Below are 24,443 nucleotides of genomic sequence, written 5' to 3' on the forward strand. Positions count from 1 at the left end.
TCGCTCAGACCTCGACTCTTCTGCTTACAGAGCCTGAGGTGAGGGTTGGAAAGAGGAAGAAACATGCACATTTTTCTTCCTCATACTTCTTTCCGATTTTGGACTCTGATTCTGACTCTTCTTTTTAAAAAAAAAAAGAGGAACAGCCTGAAGAAATCCAGAAGACCAGTCGTAATCATAAAGAAAGAGGTCCTTTTGACACTGCCTCTCTTTTGCGGGTGATGGTTGGACAATACCCAAGTGGTGCCAGGGGCTGGGGCCACAGCCCCTTGTTTCATACCCCCTAAGCCAGTGCACTGGGCCAGGGCCATTGCACAGAGTCACAGCCCTGCCTCACAGTCCCCCTGGGGCTGTGGCTCAGGTTTCCCCGGCTACCATGGTAGCCAGCTAGTTTAGTAGCATACGTCTGTGCACTCTGTGTTTTCTGCTTCATGGAGGAGCTTCAGGGTCCACCATCACCCTTCCTACCTGGAAGTTGGACTCAGCTCCTCCCTCAAGATGCAATACTTCCTTAGAACAAGTAGTTGAAAGGATAGCACCACTTGAGGAAAACCAAGAGTTAGGCGTGAAGGGATGTTTTCCCCGTGCCTCCTGGCAGGTGGCCATGGTCCTTTCCCACCCCTAGTCCTGTCCTTAGAGGGGATCGATCGTATCCGTGGGGTGGGGACAAAATTACTGGAGCAGGCTGCCTCACTCTCTACCCTGGCTGTGTATGAGGCTACTCGGGATTTGTCAGCTTTTAAGACACTGGGCCTTGAATCTGTGCCGACGGAGGCACACAATCCAGAGTTAGAGTGTTTCTTTATTGAAGTCCTTGCATCATTCATTAATGCAATGGACTGGGGGAAGTGACCTTGGCTCCACCTTTAGGGAGAACCTTAGTCATTGATCGGCACTTTGGTGCACCTTAATAGTCAAGGCCGTCCTTAGAGCAACATTTGTCAGATCTGGCTAGTTTGACCCTGGATTAAATTGGTCAAACAAGCGCTTGTCTTCCCACTGTCGAGGCAGAAAATGTTTATGCACTAGAGCTTGCAATGTCATCAGCCCTTCAAGTTGACCTATCGGTGTGTACACTGGCTGGGGACTCTCCTTTGAGAGATAGGTGCAGTGACATATTTCGCCAAGAGAGTATAGATGTCTCGTGCTGTCTGGTGGGAAGGCAGTGATCTTCCTGGCAAAACCAGTTAGCAAACTAGTGAGACAACTCGGTTTTGAAGAGAGGTGCTTTGGTCTCCTGTTTCTTGAAACAAGTTGTCTGAAAGGTAGCTCTGATGAGAAACTCTTCAGTGCAGCTGGCAACGTCTCTCGCTTCTAATTAGTCATGTACAGGTGGCAGTAGTGAAGTGGAGGACTACTTTACAGGACTCCTTGATCCAGCAGGCAGTTTCCTTCCAGGGCCCTAGCCCTTCAAAGGAATCTGCAGCCATGCCTACTAGGACCCCCCCCCACCCCCCGCCCATTCCTAGATCCTAATTAGGACTGCCTGCAACTTTTTCCAGGAAGGAGCCTGAGCATATACAGTAAATCCTTTTTGAGTCACTCAACCTGGTCCTTACAGGAAAAGCAGCAGAGGGAGGAAGAGAAGAAGAGGGAAACGCTGACGCTGACATTCCCCCTCTCTTGCTGCTGAGAGTACGGGGATGCTGGCAACCTAGCCAAAACACTGGGTCAAACCATGGCTATTGAGCGTTCTTCAGGATGGTTACTTGCTACACTCTAAGGACCATCGGCTCCAATATCTCCCTTACCAACAAAGTTCTCGTCCAATCATCCAACATCGGTGAGAGCCTTGGCCTGGTGGACAGAGATATGTAGAAGGGATTTTGGATTAGAACGAGCTCGAAGTTGTTCGAGACAAGTCTCTGGGCGTCTAGAGTTGGATAAGTCAACTGGGGGCTGTAGACTGGTCATCGACCTCTCTACACTAAACAACTTTGTGCTTCAAACAAACTTCAGGATGATGGATGCTGTGTTCCATCAGAGAGGGAGACTTCATGCTTCCGGTGGACCTGAAGGACACATACTTTCAAGTACCCGTGAATTAGTCCTTGCATGGAAATACCGCCGATTCTCCCTCTACGGTATGGTGTACCAGTTCTAGACTATGTGCTTCGTATTGTGTACTGTGTACTGCTCTTCAAGTGTTCACTTAGGTGTTCACCTTGGTAGCAGCTTGGGCTCACTCTTGACTACTCGCTGATCCTGGCATCCTCAGTGAGGCAGTTGCTATAGGATCGAGATTAGAGTCTTACATTTTACCACAATCTGGGAATTGAGATAAACTGGAAGAAGTCAAATCTCATACCCAAGCAGAGATTGAAGTACTTGGGCCTGCTGATAGATACGATAGCAGCGAGTCTTTTCGTCAGACGATTGCATCAGCAAGCTCAAGGAGGTAGGGTGACCATTTCTGGCAGTATCTTCTCGGCCACCTTTTCTCACTAGAGAAGGTCATTCCTTAAGGGCACCTCAACCAGAGATCTATTCAGTGTTGTTTGAAGGACCACTGATCAGTTGCCAGGGATCCTCCCTTTCTTGCTACTCCAGTGAGGCAGGAGGCTTGGATCAATCTTATCTGGTGGCTGAGTGAGGAAAACCTCACCAAAGGAGTCTCACTCAACCTACCCTAAGGACATGCAACTGTTCTCAGAAGTGTCAAAGGGTTATGGGCCACACTTTTGAATAACCTTTTCGTCTCAGGAGTGTGGTCAGGAGAAATATAGCTACACATCAACATCCTGGAAATGCAAGCAGCCTTTTGAGCACTACAAGCATTCCAAAAGCATTTGAGGAGGCACTCAGTAGTGTAGTGTTGAGCAACACTACCATTGTGGAGTACAGTCTCACGCCCTCTCTACGAGCTTATGAAGTGGATTCATATATGGGTGGCGTTCCATGCCATAGAGTTAGGTCAGGTACATTCCAGGCTATAGGAATGTACTAGGAGATGCATTCAGTTGCGAGGGGCAGGTTTTGGAGTGGTTCCTACACCTCTGCATAGCAGAGAGGCTTCATGCCCTATGGGGTTCTCCAGGGATCGACCTGTTCACCATTTAGGTAAACATGATGATCCCCCATTTGAGACCCATTGTCCATGTTTGAAGACACCTTCCAACACCCATGGCGTAGACCTTTCTTCCATTCAGCATGATACATAAGCTAATCAACCGAGTGTTGATTATGCTGAACCTGAGGATGACTCCGGTAGCTCCCAGATGAAATGTAGGGGTATCCCAATCTGTTAGCACTTCTAGTCAAGGTCCCAAGAGAACTAACCAATAGTCCACACTCTGTCAGCCGTAACTTTAGAGGTACCACTAATCCGTGATTTTGCTGGAATTTCACATTTGGAGGCTATCCAGCATCTCCTCTGAGCAAAAGGATTTTCATGAGTCCTTATACAGATGATGTTATTATTATTAAAGAGATGGAGATTTACCAGCCCAATGAGTCAAACTAGACTCCTACATAGTTGGCACTGCACAAATGTCTGGGTACCTGCTTTGATCCTCTGCAGCTGTTTACCATAGAAAGTGAGCTATCTTCTGTGATTCGTGTCATGGAAGGGATACTTCTACAGTCAGAGTATCTCTAGCACATATCATGAATTTACTCAACTTCCTTTGCTTAGAGAAGCATTTCTTAGTCGCAGCTATCAAAGGCTACCACTCAGCCTTGTGCATGGTCTTTCCATTGAAGAGTATAGACCTCTCCTCCTCAAGGGAGAAGTCCGAGCTCATAAGCAGCTTCAAGCGGACTTGCACACCCCCTTGCCTGAGGTCCCCATTGTGAGACTTGACCCTCCTTCTTAAGGATCACCCTCATACCCTGTTCAAGCCTTTGAGAAGGTATTCACTGTCTGACTCTCAAGACTTTCTTCAGACTAACCTTAACATCAGCAGAGAGAGTAGGTGAGTTGCACAGTCTCTCTCACGTTGTCACCCATGTTGAGAGTTGGAAGGTCTCCTATAGTTTCATGCCTGGCCTTGTGGGCAAAACTCAGAAACTGTTGGTGCATGACCTGTTGTTTGAGACCTTCCATCTTTCTATGTGAAGCGTTGGGTGGTGATCGAGACGAGATGCTCGTGTCCCCAAAAGGCTCTGCGGTACTATCTGAAGAAGCCCCAACACCTCAGGCCAGAGTGTCGGGAACTCTTCTTTAGTATTGGCGGGACCATGAAAGAGATGTCAAGGAACATTATCTTTTTCTGGCTTCATGAAATGATCCATATAGTGTACACCTCGACTATTGAGGTGCATGAGGTACCAACTAAGACCAGAATTCACGAAGTCAGTGGTATAAGCCCCAAAGTAGCTTTCAAGAGTAATCTTGCAGTTGGCCAGGTGTTGAAGGCTTGGGTTTGGAAATGCCAGACCACCTTCACGGCCTCTTACCAATGGGACTATACTCTGAAGTCCATTGACACATCTGTGCTTAGTCCTATGGTGGCTGCTCTAGTAGTTGTGTAGCAAGTCTAGAAGCATCTTGTCTATGGTAATATATAGATGTAACTCTGGAATGAAAGGTAGAATGACTGCTTCTTCATTTTTCTGTCCCCTCTCATGGGGGTGAAGCGCTCGAAAGCATTACTCGCTGGATCAGACTTAATACCAGTAATTTACACTTCTCAGCTCCATTCTTTAGATCTAAAGAAGTATCTTTCCCCATCTTCCCTAACAATGGGGAGGATGTAGGAATTATACTAACCCATTGGTCCTCATATGGCAGGTACTGTATATTATTCCAGACTGATATTCCCTTTCGGGGGAGTGATCCCTCATTAGACCATGCACCAATCATCATGGACAGGCCAGGCCTTATCAATCTACTCATCCCTATGATGACAGATTGGGGGGTGCTGGAGTCTTTCTCGCTCCCTCCCATATGGGAACAAGTAGATGGATCCTTCTAGGTTAGAAAATCAATTAACCTGTTAAGCGTCCCCCCTGGACCAGGTTGCCGCTAATGTACCGTCACGCTTTTTTTGCCCTGAGCGGTCATTTCACTAATGATAATTTTTCAAAGTTAATATCATTTCTTTATGCTTATAATTCATATTTATAGTTAAAAGTAGATATTAATCAAATGGTGGAATAAAAAAAACAATTAATACCTGTACTACTATTATTTCATTTCAAAAGGCTACATAATACTGAATATTCTAATGGGTTCTTTTTATCTTCAATCGTAAATCTTACGCCAGGATCAGCAATAAAAGCAAAGGGACAAGTCTCTCTCTCTCTCTCTCTCTCTCTCTCTCTCTCTCTCTCTCTCTTCTCCATATCGTTTCCTGAATATTTTTCAAATATGTTCGTCATACATTTGTACATTATTTATCCACTTTATTCTCTCTCTCTATCTCGGCGTTTCCTTTCCTATATAGTTTTGCGAAATCTCGTCCAGTCATTCGGCAATGAGAAGTCATTTTCGCTCTCGGCATCGAAAGAAAACTTTGTTTCTTCAATATCCTCATCATTGGAGGATTCAGAACTAGTGCTCTCATTATCAAATAGGTTATCATTATCAAATTCCTCAACAAGAATATCATTTATTTCATCTAAAGAAATAACCTTCACCTTTAGATCGCTCATTGTAAAAGGAACAACAAACAAGCTTATCCGCATAAATGCCCGAAGCTCACTGAAAGGAAACCAGTTTTCTAACATCAAGCTACCTTCAGAAAAATAGTTGCCAGACATCATATAAGGTTCTATTTACAGCCCCCATATGCTGAGAGTGTTGCCAAGTGGTGATCCTATACTTACTACACGAGTAAACGTATTATCATGAGACTGACGACTTGATAAAGGCAGTTAAAGTCATGAACGGAATACAGTATGCAGTTGAAGGTGGTACCGAGTAGATCGTGGTGAACGGTTTATCACGTGGGTGACGCTTAACAGGTTAACTAGATCGGTTCTAGTGGGACTTACGACCCACCAGTCATCGAGTCTCCATATTTAAAGGAAGAAGGATTTTTATACGAGTAGGAACAAATGACACATTTTAAAAGTAATTTGTATTTTTCCTAACTATACAAACATAAGTTCTTTATAGTTGAACTTCACACTTCGATCAACCCTGTAGTCCTGAGCCAATGGCGAATAGTGACGAACTTTCGATAGTTGGAAGGACATGGCTTCTTGCCAATGCTCATCATGTGTTATTAACTACCATATTAACAATTTCAACGGCCATTCCACCTCATGGTCTGGCTTAACAACTTTGCAGCGAGAAAAAACAGTGAATACAGTATTGTGATTTTGATTTCTATGATTTAAGCAGTTTAACAAAGGTTTAACCTCCTCATTACTGTTTGTATGACGGATGACTGTCTAAGCTATATCTACACAAACACAAAAGAATACCCTTGCGACTGATTTTTATAACTTGAGTAGTAACTACTTTGATTGAAATACTGTATTAGTATTATACTTTAGACTGTTTACACAGGCACCAGTAAATGTAATAAGCTACATGGCACACTACAGTATATTCTACAATTAATATACAGTACTTGTTAAGTATAGTACAATACTTTACAAAACAGTCCTATGAATATACTTTGATATGTAAAGGACAGTACAAAGGAATAAATCTTGCATTTTAAAAACAATCTTTTCTTGCATGGTAGTCACAAATCTCAGTTCATAGCTTTCCTCATCTGGAAAGATGTATTGAGCTTCGCAGGTCATTTTCACTTCGCAAAATCATATAATAATAGCAGTTACCAAATTTATTTGAAATATACAGCCAAAATATAATAAGCAGATTTCATAAATTTTTAGATCACAGGGTAATATTAAACAAAGTCTTTACTAAATGTTTATTGAAAAATAAACACATTTACATGTGGACAGAAGTCATGGGACGGAGTGGTATGTACTACAATTCTCTTTTTTGAGAATCCTCTTTGGTAAAAGTGTAGAGGACAAGACATAAATCTTATTATTTCTAATATCATTAAGCACTACCATAATAATAATGTGAAAAAATAGGGCCTTCTACATATAAAAATTCATTATCCCTTAGAAAATACTGAGATGACTGTATAAAACTTATTATCTAGTGATTTAAATGCTAGTCTTCATCTTAATACTGACAAAATATTTCTTTGACTAGAAAAATAACAACCATAGGTACAATAATAGATTTGTTCCCACATAATGAAAAGTACTGATTTCACAATTACAGTATCAGTGACTTCTTTTTTTCTAACGTGACCAGATGAAACAACAACCTTTTTAATAAGTTCATAATATGGAAGGATTATACTATTTCATTCTATAATTCCACTTTAAAAGAAAACAGAACTTTCTCCTTTACATGAAAAGTTTCCCCTTACCTTTCTTTCACTTTTCCAGGCTCATTTCCATTCTTATCATTATCATTTAAGAGTAATATAAAAACAGTAAGTGCTAATTAAGTGATGTAACTAATTATATAAGAGACTCCATTGAAACAGGATATATGCTCTTTGTCAAATATAAATGCATTTTTTATCCCTAATAAAAAAAAAAACATGTCAAGACACTAAAAAATCATCAACCAAAGAAAGTAATACAATTAGTTTCAAAATGTATCTTTAAAATTCTTGCAACTCTTTTTTGGAAACTTCATTGACAATAAGCTGCATAACCCTTTTCACATAATAAATAATAATTACAATTGCATATATCACAAATATCTTGACAATTTCACAATGATAAAAACTTGACACTAACCATATCTTTCTAAAAGGGGGTTTTGACGAAAGACAAACCTATTTTGGGGAGGTGCTGTATGGTCCCGAAGAAAAGATGGTCTCCGGGCAAAATACAAATGCCCGGGTAAGCCTTGTCTTTAGTGTTTGTAATGGGTCTCACTGGATGACCTGAAGTCAGTTAGCAGACAGAGCCAACATTGGGTGGGCTGTGACAGGTCCAATAGAGCCTGAATCTATAGGTCTAGTTTATAAACACTGAGTCAGTGCCCTGCACATTGATACACTGGCCCTAAGATCTTAATTATACTATATCATACCAATATAAATTGGTTTCCCTGTTGGGGCCCCACACAGCTACTATCCCCAAAAAATTGTGTAAGGTATTCAAGAGCATTAAATGAAAAAGTAATTAAATGTATAATGTGCAACAAGCAAAATAAACTAGCATTATTTTGAAAGTCACCATAAGTACATAACCTCTCTCCTAACTTTGCTACTAAATGCTTACATTACCATCTACAAACTTAAGTGTATGTGACTCAAATAATGAATAGTCATACATTATTGTGCATTAAACTAAGCATAATTTTCATCTGGTATTGAGAAAGCAATTTCAGTCATTATTTATGTCAAAAAGCAAACTGAGCAATCATTATACATAGTATTATCCATATCTAATGAAATTTGAAAGTATGACGATAGAATATAACCTTCAGAAACAAATACAAAAAGACAGTACTATTAGAAAATGGTTTGGCATAAGGACTGAGCATCCAGTAACATATTTCAAAACATCACATATAGCAGGAAGATCTTTGAAGACAATAAAAAGGCTGCAATCTGTTCCAGGGTGTTTACCTTTTCTTAAATGGCATCCATATTTGATGAAGTTGTTGAGTTAAGGATAGCCTCAAAATCTTCATGCTGCAAATATTAAAAGGACAATGAACATGTGTTTCATAATACGAAAACCATCAACTATTGTACTATATAACAGAAAGCAGAATACTATATTGTAACTATGTGATACTACATTGCACCAGAAAGTGAAAATGGCTTCAGAATCTAAATAAAACTGTTTTGTAAATATGTTATTTTGATTATAAAATAAATTTTTGAATATACTTACCCGGTGATTATATAGCTGCAACTCTGTTGCTCGACAGACAACTCTACGGTAAAAACTCGCCAGCGATCGCTACACAGGTTGCGGGTGTGCCCAACAGCGCCATCTGTCGACCAGATACCCAGTTCTCAATGTAAACAAAGACTCAATTTTCTCCTCGTCCCACTGCGTCTCTATTGGGGAGGAAGGGAGGGTCATTTAATTTATAATCACCGGGTAAGTATATTCAAAAATTTATTTTATAATCAAAATAACATTTTTCAACATTTAACTTAGCCGGTGATTAGGCTATATAGCTGATTCACACCCAGGGGGGTGGGTAGAGACCAGCAATATATGTTTACACTTTTATGAGCTAAGAGTTTTTATTTCATTTTAGAAGTTATCAAAATAACAAAAACAAAATAAATAGGTACCTGGTAAGGAAGTCTACTTGAACAATTACTCTGCCTTTTAAGTACGTCTTCCTTACGGAGCCTCGCGATCCTCTTAGGATGCTGATCGACCCCTAGGATCTGAAGTATCAAGGGTTGCAACCCATACAACAGGACCTCATCAAAACCCCTAATCTAGGCGCTCTCAAGAAATGACTTTGACCACCCGCCAAATCAACCAGGATGCGAAAGGCTTCTTAGCCTTCCGGACAACCCAAAAAACAACAATAAAAACATTTCAAGAGAAAGATTAAAAGGGTATGGAATTAGGGAATTATAGTGGTTGAGCCCTCACCCACTACTGCACTCGCTGCTACGAATGGTCCCAGTGTGTAGCAGTCCTCGTAAAGAGACTGGACATCCTTTAGATAGAATGACGCAAACACTGACTTGCTTCTCCAATAGGTTGCGTCCATTATACTTCGCAGAGATCTATTTTGCTTAAAGGCCACGGAAGTTGCGACAGCTCTAACTTCGTGTGTCCTCACCTTAAGCAATGCTTGGTCTTCCTCACTCAGATGTGAATGAGCTTCTCGTATTAACAGTCTGATAAAGTAGGATAAAGCATTCTTTGACATAGGCAAAGATGGTTTCTTAACTGAACACCATAAAGCTTCAGATTGGCCTCGTAAAGGTTTAGTTCGCTTTAAATAGAACTTAAGAGCTCTCACAGGGCATAAGACTCTTTCTAGTTCATTGCCTACCATATTCGATAAGCTGGGAATATCGAACGATTTCGGCCAAGGTCGAGAAGGCAGCTCATTTTTGGCTAGAAAACCAAGTTGTAGCGAACATGTAGCTTTTTCTGACGAAAATCCGATGTTCTTGCTGAAGGCATGAATCTCACTGACTCTTTTAGCTGTGGCTAAGCATACCAGGAAAAGTGTCTTTAAGGTGGGATCTTTCAGGGAGGCTGATTGTAGCGGCTCAAACCTGTCTGACATGAGGAATCTTAGTACCACGTCTAAATTCCATCCAGGTGTAACCAAACGACGCTCCTTGGTGGTCTCAAAAGACTTAAGGAGGTCCTGAAGATCTTTATTGTTGGAAAGATCTAAGCCTCTATGCCGGAAGACCGATGCCAACATGCTTCTGTAGCCCTTGATAGTGGGAGCTGAAAGTGATCGTTCTTTTCTCAGGTATAAGGGAAAGTCAGCTATTTGAGCTACAGAGGTACTGGTCGAGGATACAGATACTGACTTGCACCAGTTTCGGAAGACTTCCCACTTCGATTGGTAGACTCTAAGGGTGGATGTTCTCCTTGCTCTAGCAATCGCACTGGCTGCCTCCTTCGAAAAGCCTCTAGCTCTCGAGAGTCTTTCGATAGTCTGAAGGCAGTCAGACGAAGAGCGTGGAGGCTTTGGTGTACCTTCTTTACGTGTGGCTGACGTAGAAGGTCCACCCTTAGAGGAAGACTTCTGGGAACGTCTACTAGCCATCGAAGTACCTCGGTGAACCATTCTCTCGCGGGCCAGAGGGGAGCAACTAGCGTCAACCTTGTCCCTTCGTGAGAGGCGAACTTCTGCAGTACCTTGTTGACAATCTTGAATGGTGGGAATGCGTATAGATCTAGATGCGACCAATCTAGGAGAAAGGCATCTATATGTGTTGCTGCTGGGTCCGGGATTGGTGAGCAATATATTGGGAGCCTCTTGGTCATCGAGGTTGCAAAGAGATCTATGGTTGGTTGGCCCCAAGTAGCCCAAAGTCTCTTGCATACATCCTTGTGGAGGGTCCATTCCGTTGGAATTACTTGCCCCTTCCGACTGAGACAATCTGCCATGACATTCAAGTTGCCTTGGATGAACCTCGTTACTAGTGAAATGTTTTGACCTTTTGACCAGATGAGCAGGTCCCTTGCGATCTCGTACAACGTCAGTGAGTGGGTCCCTCCTTGCTTGGAGATGTACGCCAAGGCAGTGGTGTTGTCCGAGTTCACTTCCACCACTTTGCCTAGAAGGAGAGACCTGAAGCTTTTCAAGGCCAGATGTACTGCCAGCAGCTCCTTGCAGTTGATATGCATGATCCTTTGACTCGAGTTCCACAGTCCCGAACATTCCCGACCGTCTAATGTCGCGCCCCAGCCTACGTCCGATGCGTCCGAGAAGAGAACGTGGTTGGGAGTCTGAACAGCCAGGGGAAGACCCTCTCTTAGGTTGATACTGTCCTTCCACCAAGTCAGGCAAGACTTCATCTTTTCGGAAATGGGGATCGAGACCGCTTCTAGCGTCTTGTCCTTTTTCCAGTGAAAAGCTAGATGGTATTGAAGAGGACGGAGGTGTAGTCTTCCTAATGACACAAATTGTTCCAGGGATGATAGCGTCCCTACCAGACTCATCCACTTCCTGACTGAACATTGTTCCTTCTTCAGCATGTTCTGGATGCATAACTGGGCTTGGCTTATTCTGGGGGCCGACGGAAAAGCCCGAAAAGCTAGACTGTGAATCTCCATCCCTAAATACACAATAGTTTGGGATGGGACCAGTTGTGACTTTTCCATATTGACAAGGAGACCCAATTCCTTGGTCAGATCTAGAGTCCACTTTAGATCCTTCAGACAGCGACGACTGGAAGAAGCTCTGAGAAGCCAGTCGTCCAAATAGAGGGAGGCTCGTATGTCCGATAAATGAAGGAATTTGGCTACATTCCTCATCAGCCTCGTAAACACAAGAGGAGCTGTGCTTAGGCCAAAGCACAGGGCTTGAAACTGGTAGACAACCTTTTCGAAAACGAATCTCAGAAAAGGTTGGGAGTCCGGGTGGATGGGGACGTGGAAGTAGGCGTCCCTTAGGTCTAAAGAGACCATCCAGTCTTCCCTTCTGACCGCTGCTAAGACTGACTTTGTGGTCTCCATGGAGAACGTCTGCTTTGTGACAAAGACATTCAGAGCACTGACGTCTAGCACCGGCCTCCACCCTCCTGTCTTCTTTGACACCAAGAAGAGTCGGTTGTAGAATCCCGGAGATTGAAGGTCCGAGACTTTGACCACCGCTCCCTTCTCTAGTAAAAGAGACACTTCCCGTTTCAAGGCTCGTCTCTTGTCTTCCTCTCTGTACCTGGGAGAGAGATCGATGGGAGACGTTGCTAGAGGGGGTTTCCGTACAAAAGGGATCTTGTACCCCTCTCTGAGCAACTTCACAGGTTGTGCATCTGCGCCTCTCTTCTCCCAGGTCTGCCAGAAGTTCTTGAGTCTGGCTCCCACTGCTGTCTGAAGATGCGGGCAGTCAGACTCTGCCCTTAAAGGACTTGGATCCTTTCTTCTTTCCTCGTTTCCCTTCGGCACGAGCACCTCCTCTGCTGGAGGCTCTGCCACGAAAGGGCGGAATAAAACGGGACGCTGGAGTGTCCATCCTTGGTCTAGCTGACAAGGTAGGCAAAGGGGTAGCTTTGCGAGCGGAGGACGCAACAAGATCGTGAGTGTCCTTCTGCACCAATGAAGCGGCTATTTCCTTAATCAGTTCTTCTGGAAAAAGGCACTTGGAAAGAAGAGCAAAAAGAAGCTCAGATCTCTGGCACGGTGTAACTCCAGCTGAAAGGAATGAGCATAGGTTTTCACGCTTTTTAAGGACTCCGGACACAAATGATGCAGCAAGCTCATTAGACCCATCACGTACGGCCTTGTCCATGCAGGACATAATGAGCAAGGAAGTCTCTTTCTCTGTCGGAGAGATCTTTCTGCTTAGGGCTCCTAGACACCAGTCTAAGAAGTTAAAAACTTCGAAGGCCCTAAAGATACCTTTCAAAAGGTGGTCCAGGTCCGAAGATGACCAACATATCTTTGAGCGTCTCATGGCAAGGCGGCGGGGAGAGTCTACAAGACTTGAGAAGTCGCCCTGGGCAGAGGCAGGAACTCCCAAGCCGAGAACTTCTCCCGTGGCATACCAGACGCTCGATCTAGAAGAGAGTCTAGCAGGGGGAAACGCAAAGGCTGTCTTCCCTAAACTCTTCTTGGACTGCAACCATTCTCCTAACACCCGCAAAGCTCTCTTGGACGAGCGTGCGAGAACGAGTCTAGTAAAGGCAGGAGTGGTAGACGGCATGCCTAACACAAACTCTGACGGCGGAGAACGAGGAGCCACAGAAACAAACTGGTCCGGAAACAGCTCTTTGAAAATGGCCAAAACTTTCCTAAAGTCCAAAGAGGGTTGAGTAGACTTAGGCTCGTCCAATCTGATTGTGGTTCATCTATGTGTGCAGCAACATCATCATCAGAAAGTCCCTCATCCGACAACTGATGAGGAAACGGCAACGGAGTGGGTAACGGCTGGTTCGCTGAGTCCGGTCGCACGGGTGCATGCGTGACTGAGCCGGACGCAACGTCATGGAACTGCTGCCCAGTCTGTGAGCTGGCAACAACCATGGCAGCGCGGGGACGCACAGCGTCTACTCCAGACTGTCTGGACTGATGTGGGTGCGCTGTGGAAACCACACTGGGTTGCGGAGGTTGACGCACCGCGTCAAAACAAAGCAACTCTGACGGGTGTTGAACCTCCCGAACGTCAACGGCAACCTCCGTGCGTCGCTTAACGTCAACATGCGGCTGGCAGATCACACTGGAACGCATGGGTGGAGGAACTCTCTCAACTGGTGTACGTGAGAAGGTTACCTCAGCGTCCACAGGACGCACAACCGATCGTGTGGAAGGTTGTAGGCTAGGTACTGCACTAGCTGGTGCGGCAGCAACCTTCTCCGCACGAAAGTCCTGCATTAGAGACGTCAGTTTAGACTGCATGTCTTGCAGTAGAGACCACTTAGGATCTACGGGAGCAGGTGCGGCGACAGACGGTGTTACTGTCTGAAGCGGTACCGCTTTGCCTCTCTTAGGCGGTGAGCAGTCATCGGATGACGGCAGCGAGTCCGAACTGACCCAGTGGCTACAACCGGGCCGTTGGACTTGCGCTGAAGGGACCGACTTGCGTTTTAACGGTTGTGAGACCTTGGTCCAGGGTTTCTTGCGAGAAACACCTTCCGAAGACGAGGTATAAATGGGCTCTCTCGTCTTAGTTAGGTAGGAGCGATCTTGGGTAGATACGCCCGATACCACGGAGGGAACGTCTGTTCGCTGATTAAAGCCTCTCGAACCCATTTGTCGTACGACATTGCTTCTCCCCTGGACTTGGGAGCTTGCAAGAGGTCCCGGACTAGGAGGACGACAGGTACGAACAGACGAACCCTCAAGCGCAACACTATCCACAACACTATCACTCGGCACTTTTGCACTTCCCACTGCACTTTTGCACTTAAGCTCCTTCACATCCGCCATGAGCTGATTACGGTCACTAGCAAGGGACTCAACTCTCTCACCCAGAGCCTGGATGGCACGCATCATATCAGCCATCGATGGTTCCTGAGTGCCAGGAGGGGGGTTAGGAGCAACCACTACAGGGGAAGGAATAGGTTGTGGGGCATGAGGAGAGGATATATCAATAGAACGAGAAGAACTTCTCCTAACTCTATCTCTCTCTAGCCTACGTGTATACTTTTGAAATTCGATAAAATGGAATTCCGAAAGGCCAACGCACTCCTCACACCGATCTTCCAATTGACAGGTTTTATCCCGACAATTGGAACAAACAGTGTGAGGGTCGATAGAAGCCTTCGGAAGACGCCTTGAACAGTCCCTAGCATTGCACTTCCTAAATTTGGGGACTTGTGAAGGGTCAGCCATTTTGAATTGGTCAAAGGGAAATTCAAAAAACTATCAAAAAGTCATCAACAAAGAATCCGTTATCAAAAAAAGTTCAAGGATTTGTGTGAAGAGAAACCCTGCACAGCGAAAGCTCAAAACTAGAATAAAGTACTTCACCTATTAGATGTGAAAAAACTCCAGTTTAGCAACAGCGAGTAAGTACGTCTTGTCGACACCTCGACAGAGAGAAAATTGAGTCTTTGTTTACATTGAGAACTGGGTATCTGGTCGACAGATGGCGCTGTTGGGCACACCCGCAACCTGTGTAGCGAACGCTGGCTAGTTTTTACCGTAGAGTTGTCTGTCGAGCAACAGAGTTGCAGCTATATAATCACCGGCTAAGTTAAATGTTGAAAAATTACAGGATAAACACAACACAATTAATTTGTTTCCAAATATAAATCTAGGTTTCACTTAATGTGGTAAAATACTTACATAACTTTACTTGTAAAAAATGTCATCAAGAAAAGGTAATTACTTAATGCTTAATGGTGTAAAATCTACATAAACCTCACCTTTAGCTGTTGTACCATGTCCCTCATTGCTCTCTCCCTTCTCTCTTGCTCCAGGATTGTACTTGTGCATTTTAGCTGTGCCTATTTAAACAAATAAGGGATTTTGACGTAGGAAAAATCTATTTCTGGACGAGGGACCTCTGCCGCCCAGTGAATAAGCTCCATTTAGCACTTATTCTTAGGTAATTTACTGCTAAATATACCAGAGAAAAAATGTAAAGGAGTGCTAGGTTAACTAGCTCGCTCACCTATTGGTGTCGGTATAAAATTGGGCGTATAATCCAGAGGTCAAGCACTATTTAGATTCATCCACGACAGAAACCCTAATAGAGGAGAGCCGTTCAACCTCACTCGGTACTACTAACACTGCATCCGCTCAGAACCCAACTCCTTAGCACCCAAAGTTTGGGGACTCCAAGGGAGAGGAGCTGGGAGGGTTCACTGGGCGGCACAGGTCCCTCGCCCAGAAATAGATTTTTCCTACGTCAAAATCCCTTTTCTGGGCTCGAACCTGTGCCGCCCAGTGAATCTATACAAGAGAAATGTCACCAAACTTGCAAAATAAAGGAAAAAACATAAGCGTAAGGGAAATACAGGATGCTTTAATCAGAGATGAGTACCAAAAAACAATTATAAGGGTATCTTAAATATGAACATAAATCCACTTGGTAGACAATTGACAAATAAGGTGGGTATAATAATGCCGTGAGTGATAATATATACAGATACTCAGGAGTTTTAAAAATTTACAAATATAATAACAGTATTCAGGTGCGAGACCAACGAATACAATAGGGTATAAATGAGGCAGGTAAGAGGGAGAGATAAAGAGACAAGGCATTAACCTGTGAGTTACCTGGGAGTAACTACGCTCCCTGCAGCTACTGTAGAAAATTTTAGGGCTTCCAAATGTTTAAGGTAGTGTTTCTTGAACACTGACGGTGATTTCCACCCTGTATACCTGGAAAGGTCCGTAAAATTCATGTGGTGAAAAAAGTTCACCGAAGTAGCAACCGCTCTGATATCATGTGCAAGAGGAAAAGAGTCAGGGCTAGCTTGTTTAATAAAATACAAAATTTGTTGCCTGATCCCTTTAATAGTAATGGTACCGCCTTGTTCTCTAACGAATAGAGGCCCCGAGGAGTTAGAGGAGGTCCGGGATAAATAAGACCTAAGAGTAGTAACAGGGCACAGAGACGGGTCTTGCGTGAGGGGAACAATTTTCCAGGAGGACCATCTGTTCTGAGGGTCTTCGTTCTTAGCCAAAAAGAATTTGTTAGGTGAAAGAAGGACCTCTCCCGAAGGCAGGAACTCAATATGACCCGGGTCTCTCGACAAGGCTGCCAGTTCAGAAATTCTTGCCCCGGAAGCCAAGCTCACCAGGAAAAGTGTTTTCCTGAGAAGGGGAATGTAATCGCGAGAACTGTTAAGGGTATCAGAAGCCAATTTGAGTACATCATTAAGGAACCAGGTCACCGGGGTAGGACGAGTAACCGGTTTCAGTCTGGCACAGGCTTTCGGAATTGAAGCTAACAAAGAGTCAGTTAAGTCTATGTTAAAACCCACTAGGAAGATCTTTTTCAAAGCAGATTTAATAGTGGTGATAGTATTGGCTGCCAGACCCGATTCTAATAAAGATCTAAAGAAAGTGACTGTAAGGTTCAAGTTCATACAGTTCACGTCTGAGTCTATCAAAAATTTTGCCAACTTTTTAACTGCAGAGTCATACTGGCGGATGGTGGAATCCCGTTTATCCGATTCTAGGAACAGGGTGTTTTGAGGATCAATATTGGCACCATGCATGGCCGCAAACTTCATAAAGTCCATAAAGTTAGGGCGCTCTGAATGTTTGAGAAAGCGTACACAACGCGTGTTTGTACTATCTGAGACAGAACCGGATTGGGTATCGGGTGAGGGTATAGTCTCAACTCTCGCAGGAGAGGATACCAGTTGCTCTTGGGCCAGTTGGGTGCGACCAAGGCTACTTGTCCCTTGAAGGATCTCAGCTTGTCTAGAACTTTCAGCAAAAGATTCACCGGGGGAAAAAGATAAATCTTTTCCCAGATGTCCCAATTCTGAGACATGGCGTCTGTGGCGTAAGCCTGAGGGTCTAGATTGGGAGCCACATATACTCTCAATTTGTGGTTGGACTCCGTGGCGAAGAGGTCCACTTGGAGACCGGGAACCTGAGAGAGAATCGACCGAAATGACTTTAGATCGAGTGACCATTCCGATTCTAGAGGGGAGGTCCGGGACAGGGCGTCTGCCACTACATTCCGGACTCCCGCCAGGTGGACAGCTGAAAGATGCCAACGGTTCAAGGCTGCTAGGGAGAATATGGCTACTAGAACATGGTTCAGAGGCCCTGACTTTGACCCGCCTCTGTTGAGGCAGCGGACCACCACTTCGCTGTCGAGGACCAGACGAAGGTGTTGTCTCTTGGGAAGAGCGAGACGTTTCAGGGTTAGAAGAACTGCCATGGCCTCCAGCACATTGATGTGAAATTGGCGGAACAAGGGGGACCAAAGACCTTGAACTTTCCTGAGCTGAGAATAGCCGCCCCAACCTGATAAGGATGCGTCCGTGTGAATGATTAACTTCGGAGGCGGAAATCGAAGGGGAACTGACTTTGACAGACTGTTTGCTCTTGTCCAAGGAAGAAGTCTTTCCCGTAGAATGGGAGGAAGGCGGACTTTCCTGTCCCGGAGCTTCCGGTTCGCCCTCGAACGCCAGACACGATTGATATCTTTCAATTTTGCCTTCAGAAGAAGATCCGTCACTGAGGCAAACTGAAGGGACCCCAGAATCCTCTCTTGGAGTCGTCTGGAACTTACTTTGTCTTTGAGAAAGCGTTTGGTGTTCCTTGCAATCTCTAACCTCTTGGGTTTGGGAAGACACAGAGTATGAGATATAAGATCCCATTGCAGGCCGAGCCATTGGAACTTCGATTTTGGAAGAAGACGGGACTTCTTGAAGTTGATCTGGAAGCCTAGAGATTGAAGATAATGGATGACTTTGTGAGTGGCTTTTAGGCAATTTTGGGAGGTGTCTGACCAAATGAGCCAGTCGTCCAGATAGGCTACTACTTGAATCCCTTGATTTCTGAGTTCCTGAACAGCGACTTCTGCTAACTTTGTGAAGATCCTTGGGGCGATGTTGAGCCCGAAAGGCATCACCTTGAAGGAGTAACTTTTGTCCCCTAAGCGAAAGCCTAGATACGGACGGAAGTGTCTCGCTATCGGGACGTGATAATAGGCGTCTGTAAGATCGATAGAGGTGGTGACGGCCCCACGGGGAAGTAAGGTCCGCACCTGCGAGACGGTAAGCATTCGAAACTTGTCGCATTGAATGGACAAGTTGAGAAGGGATAGGTCTAGAATCACTCTTCTCTTGTCTGAATCCTTCTTCGGGACACTGAACAGCCGACCTTGAAACTTCAGGTGTTTCGTTTCTTGTATGGCGTTCTTTTGTAAAAGATCCTGGACAAATTCGACCAGGTCCGGAGTGGAATGTTGATGAAATTTGTTCGGAGGAGGAGGTCCTTGAATCCAACTCCACCCCAGTCCCTTGGAGATGATACTGAAAGCCCAGGGACTGAACCTCCATTTGTTGCGGAAGGCATAGAGCCTCCCCCCTACCTGCTGCACCTCAGTATTGGTTTGAGGAGTTGCCTCCACGTCCGCCTCGGAAGTTCTTTCCCCTGCGAAAGACTCTTCCCCTGCCTTTGTTCTGGTTAGAACCACGGTGGTAGCCTCTACCTCTACCATAACTCTGGGAAGAGCTATGAGCCTCATAAGACTGGTTAAAGGCAGGAGAAGTGGCGGAGGCACCGGAAAGCTGGCTCTTAGGGAGCAGAACGGTGACATAGTTGTCCGAAGGAGCCTGAGAGGTGGAAGGCTGTGCAGGGGCAACAGGAGATGGGGGAAGAGGCAGCCGGAAATTGGACGAACCACTCTGCTGTTGCCTGAACTGGGTGGAGGTATATGGACGGAGCTTCTTCCTACCCCGGGCTTGGTAATTCGCAGGGTCATATTTACATTTAGGAGTCAAACCCCAACGGGCTTTAAGGCTCTGGTTGACTCTAGTGGCCTCCGCCAAGACTTCCTCTACAAGAACCTCAGGGAAGAGATTTGGACCCCAACAGGAGGACCGGATAAGCTTATTAGGTTCATGCCTAATAGTCGCCTCTGCCAGGACATGTTTGCGACACCTGCGTTTAGCAGTAGCGAAGTCATACAGGTCATAGTATAATGACTGCAACGTAGCCTTGTTGAGAGACTTAAAAATACTCTCAGTATCGTAAGTCAAGGCTATCGACTCCGTGGAAGTGGCCAAGTTCAGAGTACGGCCAACGCGTAGGCGGGAATCATACTCCTGTTTAATGAGGGATTCCGGGAGACGGGGAAGCCGCTCACTAAACATTACTGAAGCACAGTCTGCTGCTAGCTTGCCAGAGGTAAAGGTGGTATGGACGTTGTCCCAACACTCAATGCCTGAAGGAAGAAGGAGGGAGATTGGATCCACCTCTCGGATGGGAGGCAAGGGCTTCTCCTCCAGAGCATATTGGAAGGCAAGCTCTGCTACCTTATTGACACATGGAGTCACGGTGTTTTTGTCCATTAAGAACATTGTGAAGGAGCTCTTATAAGGCGTCAACATGGTGTTGGTGCAGCCGATGTCATTCAGGAATCTGGTCCACACAGATTGGGCTTGCTCTTTAGGGAAGATGACTGTCTCTTTGGGGACCTTGTCTAACCGAACCAAAGCTTCCTCGGTAAGCCTGGCATAACCATGAAATGGAAATGCCAGACCAGGAGGAAAGAATTCAAAGTCCTCTAGGGGACGAGTGCCAAGACCCTCCAAAGTTAACATTCCGTCTGAGAACGGGGAATGAAGAGCCATACGCCAAGGGTTATTATTGGCAAACGGCGGGAGCTTAGAGGCATCCGGGATGAGAGAGCTTTGGACTCGCTCCGGAGCACCTTGCTCTAATGCCCCAAGTCTCTGACCGATGTTAGAGAACATCGTGTCCATCTTAGACTGCATCTCTGATACCAACTTAGCCTGCATCTTCGACACGATGCGAAGCATGGCTGATTCGGAAAGGCCCGGGCTAGCAGCAGGAGTGGCGGAATGAACTCCCGGGTCGCGAGACTTAGAGGAGGAGCCAGAAGCCTTAGATGACAGGTTTGTATTCTGCTTAGAACCATGAGAAGCCTTATGAGGCTTATGAGCTTTAGGTAAGGTTCTAGACTTATTCTTGGGGGGAACCGAGTGTGATCGTTGGGACGAATCACGGTCCCCAGAAAAACCATGAAAGGAAGAGCGATCAGATGAAGAAGAAAGAGAGGGGCTGAGGATAGGAATCTCAGCGCCGGAAACACCTGCCTCACTTACCACCCTACCTGTATCTGGATCATCCAATAACATGGGTTCCACGTCAAGGTTCATGGAGGCAACATTGTCTTCTAGATCTCCGGGGGCGTCCGACGGATCCTGCTCTGGATCAATGAACCCCGCTATGGTGGCATCAATGTGGGCAATGATGGGAGCTGCAACATGCCTAGCCACAGCGGCTGAAGACTTGGCGTTGGGGTAAATCAAGGAACAGTAGTCCTCGGAGAGGACGTACGGCCGCTTGGACTTCACGTTCCGGGCAAAACCACTAACCCACACTTTCAGTGTGGCCCGAGCCGCAGACTTTTGCTCCGGGGATGCCTGAAATAATAGTGGGAATTAAAAAGGGAAGACTCCCAGTGGTCCTTCAAGACCATAGATATCTTACTAAATAGTGTATGTATGCCAAAAAAGGTAAGATAAATAAGAAGGCAACATAGCCAACGGGACTCACCGAGTCAGATCCAAGGGTGGTAACGAGGTCAAAACAGACCACACAGTTATCCGGGTGCCATACCACGACATCCTCCAGCTGCACTCCGCAGAGGGCGTGAGACCGACAGACGGTATGGCCGCAGGGCTGATGTAGAACAGCTGCACAGGCCGTCGTCTGACAATGCACCATCTATAAAAAGAATAGTATATGAGAAACTGTAATTCTCTTAAGTAGGGGCGGGTCCGGAGGACCCGGGCCTAACATAAGCCTAACACAAGATTAGAGCTTAACTGTAATATTCTTAAGTAGGGGCGGGTCCGGAGGACCCGGGCCTAAACATAAGTCTAGCTTAAGACTAAAGTATAGCCATCCATTCCGGTCGAGCCGGGAGCATAAAAAAGGATGCAACAACAAGAAATTAAGACACATGGTGTCTGATTTCACGGGGCGAGGCTAAGCCCCGGGCCGGGAAATAAAAGTATCCAAAACCAATTCGTATAGGAACTCCGGGATAGTGATCTGTCATATAATCATAGGAACTGTTATAAATTAATAGGGGGACGGAACTGTAGATAAGAACCGCCAACCGAACCCAGAGGGTTTCATATAACATAAACCAGTGTGATAAGTGAATATAAAATAGGGTGCACCGGGATCCAACTCTGTTGACCGGTGGCCAACCAGACTAGACAGAGACGAACCCGCCGGGACACCCGGAGGACAAAGTCCATAAACACTGAACTACCCCCTCTAAAAGGAGGGAAGGCAACGGTCCCCTAGGGGAGGGGGGGAGAGAAGCCTAGCCGCCCACCTAGCGAGAGGGGGAGCATGGGGGAGGATCACGTGATACGGAGCAGCAGGGCTACCAACTGACGATCCCCAACCAGACAGATCAAACGGAGTAATAGCACAATATTCATTATAATAGTGATAGCGTTGATAATATAAAATAAACACATAAAAATTTTTTGGGCAAGGCATGCAACATAATAATTAAATCACAAAAGACACACCTGATGGCTTAAAAAATAACATTGCCGCCTAGCAACGAAGGTCGGCAGCCATAACGATACGTAAATGATATCGGCCCAAAAAGTGAACCACGAGGGTTCTAAACGCTAAATAATGAATATCCACAAGAACAAATAAAATTTAATAATAAAAATAATAAAAATAATACATATAGTAACACCGCGAGTGAAACTAAAAGCTCTCAAAACAGGAGTACCAACTGTAAGTGGAATCAAGCAAGATCGATATGAACGAAGAGAATAAACTCCTATAATTCAAATATTAAACGATCTAGGTTGCTCAAAACACAGCAAAACCAAGCTTGGTACTTAACTTAGACGGTGTCTCCTGGGAAACCGACGAAGAAGCCATAATCCAATGAAAATAAGTGGAAAAACGAGAGCACAACAAAAAAGCGGGTTACAACACAAGACGTGCTAAAAGGAGTTGGGTTCTGAGCGGATGCAGTGTTAGTAGTACCGAGTGAGGTTGAACGGCTCTCCTCTATTAGGGTTTCTGTCGTGGATGAATCTAAATAGTGCGGGACCTCTGGATTATACGCCCAATTTTATACCGACACCAATAAGTGAGCGAGCTAGTTAACCTAGCACTCCTTTACATTTTTTCTCTGGTATATTTAGCAGTAAATTACCTAAGAATAAGTGCTAAATGGAGCTTATTCACTGGGCAGCACAGGTTCGAGCCCAGAAATTATTTTATACAACAGCACTGACAGTATTCCAAATTACAAACGTACAATTTGGTATACATTATTAAGCCATAGTAATATAATCAGTTTAAAACCAAATAATGATGATGATGGAATATAAGTTATTACAACTTGAAAATATCATATCATATATTTATGCTATCCAAAGAAATTTCCATATTCTGTTTGCCCCACTAAAACCTTGATATCACAAATTTTAAGTAATTTGTATTTTTCCTAACAATACTTACCTCGAACTACTTTCTTAGGAGTATCTGGGATCTCCTCCCAACCGACCAGAGTTTTGTGTAGTTTACCCTATAGTCCCGTTTTCTATGAGGGGTAACCTCAGGTGGAGTGGAACATGCCCTGAGGCTATCACCCAGGTCAGAGAGCATGCTTGCTCAGGTCTCGATCTCCAGTAAGTTCTCTGGTCGCGTCGTGATAACATCTCAACGCTCCCTCCTTACCCAGTGCGACCCTATGTCCCCGACACCCCCTTTTTGTGTCTTTCGCGGTCCCCACGTGGACCCATTATTATTATTATTATTATTACTATCCTAGCTACAGCCCTTTTTGGATAGTAATATAATCAGTTTAAAACCAAATAATGATGATGATGGAATATAAGTTATTACAACTTGAAAATATCATATCATATATTTATGCTATGCAAAGAAATTTTCATATTCTGTTTGTCCCACTAAAAACTTAATCTTTTAATTTACATATCACATAAGTGACAAAAAAGCTTATCTACAAAATTGCAGTTAGCATTTAAAAAAGTCTAATTGTCTCTAAATGTACAGTAGTTGCTACTTGCTGATAGTCATAGGTACCTAGACACTGGTAACTGGCTATTCCCCCTGGCATTATGAACTGTATATCAGTGACGATGAGGTACTATACAGTATATAAATAAACAAAGTATAAAATTTCTAAAGGTCATCACTTACAAAACAAAGAATTGTTCACATACTGATTCAGCATCAAAGAATGAAGAAACAATGTCCAAGATACTTAACTGAATAATTGCCTCATAAGGGGGCCTCAAAATATCAAGTTTGTCAGTGGTCATAATTATACCCAGAATCATATCTGAATTTAGACACCGTGTTGTACATAAGGTACATACATATACCAAGGCACTTCCTCCAATTTTGGGGGGTAGCCGACATCAACAAATGAAACAAAACAAAAAGGGGATCTCTACTCTCTACGTTCCTCCCAGCCTGACAAGGGACTCAACCGAGTTCAGCTGGTACTAATAGGGTGCCACAGCCCACCCTCCCCCCCGTTATCCACCACACATGAAGCTTCATAATGCTGAATCCCCTACTGCTGCTACCTCCGTGTTGTATCTGAATTTAAAACCTAAGCCATATCTGAATGCAGAACTTGAATCATATCTAAATTA

At 44.6% G+C, this 24,443-nt stretch overlaps 1 protein-coding gene across 1 annotated transcript in view; it reads right to left on the reverse strand.

The window, feature by feature from the left end:
- Window positions 1-6,816: 6,816 nt before the first annotated feature.
- The window catches only part of LOC137657880 (putative leucine-rich repeat-containing protein DDB_G0290503), a 97,967-nt gene continuing 80,340 nt past the window's right edge, over window positions 6,817-24,443 (reverse strand). The window contains exons 19-20 of the mRNA XM_068392489.1: window positions 15,474-15,554; window positions 6,817-8,633 (exon numbers count right to left, since the gene is read on the reverse strand). Of these exons, the coding sequence (XP_068248590.1) occupies window positions 8,574-8,633; window positions 15,474-15,554 (141 nt within the window). The 3' untranslated portion in view covers window positions 6,817-8,573. The remainder of the gene's footprint in view (window positions 8,634-15,473; window positions 15,555-24,443) is intronic.

This window comes from Palaemon carinicauda, chromosome 18, assembly GCF_036898095.1.
Source record: "Palaemon carinicauda isolate YSFRI2023 chromosome 18, ASM3689809v2, whole genome shotgun sequence".
In the NCBI taxonomy this organism is placed as follows: domain Eukaryota; kingdom Metazoa; phylum Arthropoda; class Malacostraca; order Decapoda; family Palaemonidae; genus Palaemon; species Palaemon carinicauda.